Source organism: Pinus tabuliformis, chromosome 6, assembly GCF_031772625.1.
Source record: "Pinus tabuliformis cultivar Carrire ecotype Pingquan chromosome 6, CPIR1, whole genome shotgun sequence".
NCBI lineage: Eukaryota > Viridiplantae > Streptophyta > Pinopsida > Pinales > Pinaceae > Pinus > Pinus tabuliformis.
In genome coordinates, this window is record NC_142292.1 from 1527333818 (window position 1) to 1527342438 (window position 8621).

General features: G+C 33.7%; 1 protein-coding gene across 1 annotated transcript; it reads left to right on the forward strand.

Annotated features, from left to right (window-relative positions):
* The first annotated feature begins 1396 nt into the window (after nucleotides 1-1396).
* On the forward strand, nucleotides 1397-1828 carry LOC149264543 (protein CYSTEINE-RICH TRANSMEMBRANE MODULE 4-like). Its single transcript, XM_089399421.1, has 3 exons — nucleotides 1397-1457; nucleotides 1567-1660; nucleotides 1753-1828. The coding sequence occupies exons 1-3, from the start codon at nucleotides 1397-1399 to the stop codon at nucleotides 1826-1828; spliced, it is 231 nt and encodes a 76-aa protein (XP_089255547.1).
* Nucleotides 1829-8621: the final 6793 nt, after the last annotated feature.

Sequence of the window (8621 nt, forward strand, 5' to 3'; positions counted from 1 at the left end):
GCCATGGATTGATGAGGCGTATACCATTACAACCTCCATTGAAGTAAAGCTCGTGCAGCTGCAAGCAACTCAGGAAAGGATTCAAGGTAGCATTTTGATGATAGTGGTCATTGAACATCGTGTAGAGGAAGTTCAGCAGGCAATCGCTCAGTGCGCTACTGAACTTGCAGCGATCCAATCAGAGTTGGGAGGCCCTCATGCAAAGATCTCCGCACCTACAGAGTGACTTGAGGGTGAGTCACGATGTTTTTGTTGGGAGCCTGTTGGGCGCAGGATCCCCCAAGCAAAGTTTTGGGGCTTAGAACCCAGATTTTGGTTAGTTTTGTAATTCTAATGTAAAGACTCCGCATTTTGTGGGCGCGGAGCGCGTAGTTTGTTAAAGAGTCATAGGGTTGTCCACCCTTAATTTTGATAATGTAATGTCGGATGTAGAATATCTAACCATGGCCCACAGGCCATGGGATTGTATGAATAGAGTGAAGCTCTAAGTAGTTAAGGTAGCTAAGCAGATCATAATATGGAAAAGATATGATGTATGCGAGATAGTTCTGAAGTGTAAGGTCTAGTTTTAGGTCGTAGTGTAGGAAGAGGTTCTATATTTGAGTGCGCAGAGAACTAGTAGTCTGCATCTCAGTGCACAGACCCTTGCAGCTGAGTGCGCAGGGCAAGTCGAGTCTGTAAATAGTGGAAGTATTAATAAAGATAAGTTTCTATCAATTCAGCGTCTTTATTTCTTGGTTTATGCATCTGTTATATTAGGTATGAATTTCATTTTTAATGATTATATGATGCGCAAATGTGTATAATTATATTGGATATGTGAACACAAGATATAATATCTGTTTACGCGAAGATAATCAAGACCTGTTAATAAGATAAGTAAGATACTTGGCGTAGTTTAGGAGATATCACAGTTTGTTGCCTTAGCAATGCGAAAGGACTTCAGCCCTTGGTTAGGGCTGCGTAAAAGTCGATTATAACAAATCGCGAAGGTACTAAAGGGTATAACAGTGTGACAAATGACTTGCATGAAAGGAGGTTTAGTTGGACCAAACCGATATCACATCCATTGCAAGGGTGCGGAAACTTGGTTCCAGCATCCCCCCATATTGCTTCAAGTGAGACTTCAGTCCGCACTCCACGGGCTCATGCCAAAAGGGCTAGTAGTGTAGGGATTTGTTTGGCTAAATAACTCTGAACCTAGGTTAGGCCCCCATAAGCCAACATTAGGTGTTAGACAATTGAAATGTTACCCTCCATTGATCTCATAACCGACTCTTTACCGCTCAACTGACTGGCTCATTAATTTTTCAGTTGTGTCTTGACTAACCTTGCTTCATTATTATTGCTCATTATCCCTTCATTTTTGTGAGTTCGAATCAAATCTAAAGTGGCCATGACTGAAATCAAGTTTTCATCACCACCCGTAGGCTGCCCTCAACCAATTCCTCCGCCAAGTTCGACTCTCTTGTGCTCCTCTTTTTTTTCATCTCGTCAATTATTTTATTCAATGACAATCACAAATAATTTGTATTTACATTAAAATAATTTTGATGGTGTTATCAGGGTATCCAACCCAAGCTCCTCCTCTCCACTACGTTGAATCTTCCCTGCCTGTAAAAACACAGCAGAGAGGAGAGAGAGGATTTATTGAAGGATGGTATGAATTCAATTGCAGTTTTTTGTTATTATGCAAGTATATATGGCTTATTATTTTGTGTTATTGATTTCTATTCTTTTATGGATTTGCAGCCTCGCGACTCTGTGTTGTTGTTGGTTGTGCGAGACATGTTGCTGGATTAGATTTATATTGAGAAAAAATAAATAAAGTTCTATGGTTGTAGAACATGGTTTTTATTTAATTGTGGGTTATGATTTTTGTAAATAGATGAAATCACCAACCTATGAATAGGGGTTTTCCGTCTATAATATTGTAATATTTAGCGGTAGTCTTCCATTTATTTACAAGCCTTAATAACACATTGGCATGTTCTTGTTGGTTGTGGGAGACATGTTGTTGCGCTTCATTATTATTGCTCATTCTCCCTTCATTTCCTTGAGTTCGAATTGAATCTGAAGCAACCATAACTGACAACAAGTTTTCATCACCACCTGCAGGTTACCCTCAACCAATTGCTTCGCCAGGTTTGGCTCTCTTGTGCTCCTCTTTTTTTCATCTCCTCAATTATTTTCTTAAATGACGAACACAAATAATTTGTATTTACATTAAAAGAATTTTGATGGTGTTATCAGGGTATCCAACCCAAGCTCCTCCTCTCTAGTATGCTAAATCTTCTCGCCTGTAAAAGCGCAACAGAGACGGGAGAAAGGATTTATTGAAGGATGGTATGAATTCAATTGTAATATTTTGTTATTATGCAAGTATATATGGCTTATTATTTTCCTTGTTGATTTATGATCTTTTATGGATTTGCAACCTCTCAGCTATGTGCTGTTGTTGGTTGTGCGAGACATGTTGCTGATGGGTGAGCACTGGATTGGATTTATATTAAGGAAAAATAAATAAGTTTCTATGGTTGTAGAACATGGTTTTTATTTAATTGTGGGTTATGATTGCTGTAAATAAATGAAATAACCAACCGATGAATAGGGGTTTTCCGTATGTAATATTGTAATATTTAGCGTTAGTCTGCTATTTATTTACAAGCCTTAATAATACATTAGAAATTGGCAAATATTTATGGATGCAGATGTGGATTTAGGATCTAAGAGTAAGATGAATCCATCTTGTATGGGTTCCCAAGTTATTTTTCTGTGTTTTCTCATTATTTTTATTCTATTTAATTTTTTACCTTTAATTTTTATTACAATTTTTTATTTTTTTGTTACAATGTTTTAGTATAAGATTTAATTGTATTTTTTTAATTCTTAATTTTCCTTAATTTTATCTTAATTATTCTTATTGATATAATATTTAGTTATAGTTTTACTTAATTTTATCCTTATCATCTTTAATAGTATCCTTACATTTATTATCTTCATTTTAACATGATTAATTAACATGAAATAATTAGTTATTTTTTAAAATCTATTTATTTTAAATATTAATGAAATATCTTTTATGTTTTTTTAATGTGAATTAGGTATTTTTTAAAAATTGAAATAGAAAGACTTCAACAATTATCTTTTTCTCATTTTTATTCCTAGATACTAATGTAATAATATTTATTTACTAGTACAATCACATTAAACATATTAATGTGGTTGATATAGAAGGCGTCATAAATATAACAAAAAAAACTATTGCGACACGAAGAATGTCTTACCAATCCACACATTTACCTCATTAACTATGTATAAAAAAATTATGGGTCAATTTTAAACCAATTCACACATTTATCTCATTAACTATGTATAAAAAGATTATGGGTCAATTTTAACTTGAGAAGCAAAAAGCATTACGCATCTTATTGTAAAATGTACCATTTTGCTAAATAAAATTTGCTTATATATTCATTTCCCCATCTAATTAGAATATGAACTTATTAGAATTAGAATAATCTCAAATCCCATGGATCTAAAGGAATTACACATCTTATTGTAAAATGAACCATTTTGCTCAATAAAATTTACTTATATATTAATTTCCCCATATAAATAGAATATGAACATATTAGAATTGGAATAATCTCAAATCCCTAGGAAATTAACTATTGCAATGCGAAGTATAAAAAATTATGGGTCAATTTTAACTTGAGAAGCAAAAGGAATTACACATCTTATTGTAAAATGTACCATTTTTCTAAATAAAATTTGCTTATATATTAATTTCCCCATCTATTTAGAATATGAACTTATTAGAATTGGAATAATCTCAAATCCCATGAATCTAAAGGAATTACACATCTTATTGTAAAATGAACCATTTTTCTCAATAAAATTTTCTTATATATTAGTTCCATATCAATCGAAGAAGGGCCTACTTATGTTTGCATCCCAATTCTTCATATGGTGCATGATGATTGGACAGGGATGTTGATTAGATTTTTCACATGGAGATGAATAAGCTCAGGGTACCAAAGTTTTTGCAGTAGAAGCTCTTGAGACCTAATTGGATGGCACCAGAGCAGGTGCTTTTGTTGAAAGAGTTGAAGACAACACCACATCTTTAGAGGTGGAATGGCACCACATCTTTAGAGGTGGAATGATTGTTACAATATAGGTAACACATGATTTTGTATTGACTACCATGTCCATGTTGTAATTTCTTGTTGTAGTCTTCATATCGTGAAGGAATTACACATCTTATTGTAAAATGAACCATTTTGATAAATAAAATTTTCTTATATATTAATGTCATATCAATCGAAGAAGGGCCTACTTGTGTTTGCATCCAGATTCTTCTTATGGTGCATGATGACTGGACGAGGCTGTTGATTAGATTTTCTGTGTGGAGATGAATAAGCTCAAGGTACCAGAATTGTTGTAGTAGAAGCTCTTGAGACCTAATTGGATGGCACCGAAGCAAGTTCTTTTGTTGAAAGAGTTGAATACAACACCACATCTTTAGAGGTGGAATGGTTGTTAGAATATAGGTAACATAGGATTTTGTATTGACTACCAGGTCCATGTTGTAATTTCTTGTTGTAGCCTTCATACTGTGAAGGAATTACACATCTTATTGTAAAATGAACCATTTTGCTAAATAAAATTTTCTTATATATCAGTGTCATATCAATCGAAGAAGGGCCTACTTGTGTTTGCATCCCGATTATTCTTATGCTGCATGATGACTGGACAAGGATGTTTATTAGATTTTCTGTGTGGAGATGAATAAGCTCAGGGTACCATAATTGTTGTAGTAGAAGCTCTTGAGACCTAATTGGATGGCACCGTAGCAAGCGATTTTATTGAAAGAGTTGAATATAACACCATTTCTTTAGAGGTGGAAGGGTTGTTAGAATATAGGCAACAAAGGATTTTGTATTGACTACCATGTCCATGTTGCAATTTCTTGTTGTAGCCTTCATATCGTGAAGATTCCAGTATATTTATATGAGGTGTTTGACATTTCCTTCTTTTAGGAATATATGTTTATGTAAATAAAGAGCTAAGATGGCTCCATCGGTTGTATGGTTGCACCTACCTCTTATACTTTTTCATGTTACAATAGGTGGAAGAATAAGCTCTCTAGCATGAAGCCTATTTTCCAAGTCTTTATATTGTTCTTTGTCATGGTAATAAATGTTGATTGAATGATCTTTGACATTGTAAATATATAATTTTGAAACATTAAATTATAATGTTGTGCAGAGATTGCATCTATTTTACAAGGCACTTCAAGCTACTAGTTCTTTTTCTACCGCCTTAGGACGTTTTCTTTGAAACTTTTGGTGCAAATTCTAGTTTAACTAATTTTATCTTAAATTTAAATTTGTTAAGGGTGATGAATTCTATAATTAAGCTAGATTTAAACTAATATTCTTACATTTTATATTGTATTTTGTATTGCATAATGGATTTGCTCAATTTTTTTAAATATGTTTCATCATAATAACTATCATGGGAAAATACCATTGGCCATTCAGTACCTTGTCTTGTAATTAATAATTAAAATATATATATATATATATATATATATATATATATATATATATATATATATATATATATCTAGTGATTATAGAGAGATTTGCAATTTCTTTATTTATTTTATTTTATTTTTTATCAAGTCAAAATGTTTATGTTGACATTACAACATGGGTGCTATACTAGGCTAAAGAGATGTTTTTATCATTCTAATTTTTAAATGGATGATACCAATGAGGTGTAGACTAGATGGTTTGAGTGGGGTTTGAGTTTAAACCCTCATGGGGAAGGGTTGGAGATGGAAGTAGCTTTGGGGGAATTAAAGCTTCCCACAATGGTGGTGATTAGCATAGTCACTAAAAACAATCTTTTTCCATCCAATGAATGGGTTGAGCCTAGTCACTAAAAAAACTCTTCTTCCATCCAATGAAAGGGTTGACCCTTGCTTAAACTTAACTCAAGCACTAAAAAGGTTTGTTAGATGAATCATAGAAATATGACCTCCACAAAATATTTTAAAATATTCTTAATAATAACAACTCATTGATTAAAGGTTAAAATAAATTTATCTTAGAAACAATTTTCATTTTTATCTTTTTAGTTAAATTAATTAATTAAAACATAAAATTATATATAAACAAACACTATATAAAATAAGCTATGAATTTTTTAACATATTATATTAATAAATCATAATATTATAAATTTTTATTTATAAAAATCTCCATAATAGACTAAATTTCTAAAGTTAAGTTTTTTATTACATATTTCATTTAAATATTAATTTATAATTATAATAATTTAAAATAAAACTATAGTTTAATTAATTTCCAATTTTAAAACTGCTTTTGCTTGGCTAAGAGCTCGTCGTCCTCGGAAGTAAGGAAACAGGTTAAAGGCCCAAGACCTAGAGGCATCTGGCAGAATAGAGGCATCTGGCAGAAGTGACAGCCTGCTCCCTTACAGACCACCAGCGGGTTATTACGTGGCGTGGTTTTCCTTGATAACAGTGATGTATCAAACCGACATTCGCGGATAGCAGCCAGAGATCACTGTCCTCACTGTTGATTTGACACCTGAATTTGATAAGTTTTACCACCTTCGAAAAAAAAATACTATGAAATGTTTTGAACCATATGTATCACCAATAATTATGTATCACCAATAATGTTAACCGATAATGTTTTGATGTTTGAGCCATGATGCTATCCTCCAAACAAACGGGACAAACTGTCGATGAACCATCAGAGTGAGTGTGTTTTGGATAATGGCTAAAATATTGCCGCAATTTTGAAAGCAACCCTCTTCATGCGTCTCATCATTACTGTTCCGCGTGGCTGCAGGTATCTAGAAATATCATTCGTCATCGCCCATATTTAGTTCGCTTGCATTTCTATTACCGTCACCAGTCGTCATCGACCATGCTTGCAGCCATGAATTCGCTGCCCGGGATTCTGTTCAATGAAAAGCTGCACACGATGAAACAGTGGGTGGATAAACTTCCGTGGAGTTACTGTCATGTCGGACTGGAGATCGCTCTCGGTCACACGCGCTCTCCATTCCTGGAGCCCACGAACGATCTCCGTTGCTTTCATAATCTGGAGGTTCATGTCCACCTCCTCGATGGATACCATGGGCGGGGACAGCGCTTCGATCTGTCGTCGCGGTGTGATCCGGCTCTGATGCACAAGTCGTGCGATTTTCTCAAGGAAGAGTACCTGGTTCCTCCCTTCTGGAAGCAAGATGCGAACAAAGGACTCATACAGAACGCGGAGGGGAGGTGGGTTCGGCCCTAGAGGATCAGAATCATCGAAGAATCGCATATGGATTACCATGACACGGATAAACAGACCGGCCTCGACGTCGTTGATAATGGCCATCCTTAACCTCCTCTGCAGCAGTTTTAGGTTTGCCATCATCACAGTAAACTGAAGCTAAAACGACTCATTCATGCATTGGATGTGAATTGTTATGTAGATACCAGAGCTAGTTATAATCTGTGGCAAAATGGAATTATGAGCTAGTGTAGGTGGTATGGTAGGGTTGTTCTGTTGTGGTTTTTCTTATCTGGGTTAGAAATTTTAGCTATGATATGTTGTTCTGTAATATGAATATCTATTTTGATTTGATTTTTAGGAATAGCAGATAGAAGTTTGGGCTATAACACGTTTGTCTACCTTAACTCTGGCTATGAGTTTGTGTGTAACCTGATTATCTACTTTAATTCTTCATAATAGCTAGTAGAAGCTTTCACTATAAAATGTTTGTTTGTAACATGATTATGTTTGTATGTAAAGTGATTATTTACTCTAGCTTTGGCTATGATATGTGGTCGATGATTATCTACTTTAGCTATGGCTATGACATGTTTGTCTATTATCTACCTTGATTTTTTCGAAGGTAGAAGCTCTCCATAGTTCTGGCTATGACATGTTTGTCCATTATCTACCTTGATTCTTCAGAATAACACGTAAAAGCTCTCCATGACATGCTCTAGTTATGACATGTGTCTCTAACATGATTATCTAGCTTAGCTCTCGGTATGACATGTGGGTTGATAATGTGATTATCTACCTTAGCTCTGGCTATGACATGTTTGTGGATTATCTACCTTGATTTTTCAGAATAACACGTAAAAGCTCCAGCCATGACATGCTATAGTTATGAGATGTTTGTTTGTAACATGATCATTTACATTAGCTCTAGCTATAACATGTTTTTTTTTAAAGTGAATATTTACCTTAATTCTTTGGAATAACATGTATAAACTCATGCTATGACATCTCTTGGTATGACATGTTTGTCTGTAACATGATTTTCTACCTTGATTCTTCATGTAAATATTATTTTGTATCTAATGTGATTATCTATCTTAATTTTGTATTTAATTATCTAATTTCATTCTTCATAATAATAAATAGATATTATTCATAAATATAACAAATAAATATTATTCATGAACCTAGGTAGTATTAAATTAATAAGTAAACCACATTTGTATTAAATTAATAAGTAAACCACATTTGAAAAAAACACTTACAATTTTAGTAAAATAAAATATCCAATTCCAT

Bases quoted from the DNA above. Each gene is read 5' to 3' on its own strand.
- LOC149264543 (XM_089399421.1), top strand. From the start codon at position 1,397: ATGACTGAAATCAAGTTTTCATCACCACCCGTAGGCTGCCCTCAACCA. The intron at 1,458-1,566 runs GTTCGACTCTCT...TGGTGTTATCAG, and splicing joins TCAACCAATTCCTCCGCCAA to GGTATCCAACCCAAGCTCCT. The intron at 1,661-1,752 runs GTATGAATTCAA...ATGGATTTGCAG, and splicing joins AGAGGATTTATTGAAGGATG to CCTCGCGACTCTGTGTTGTT.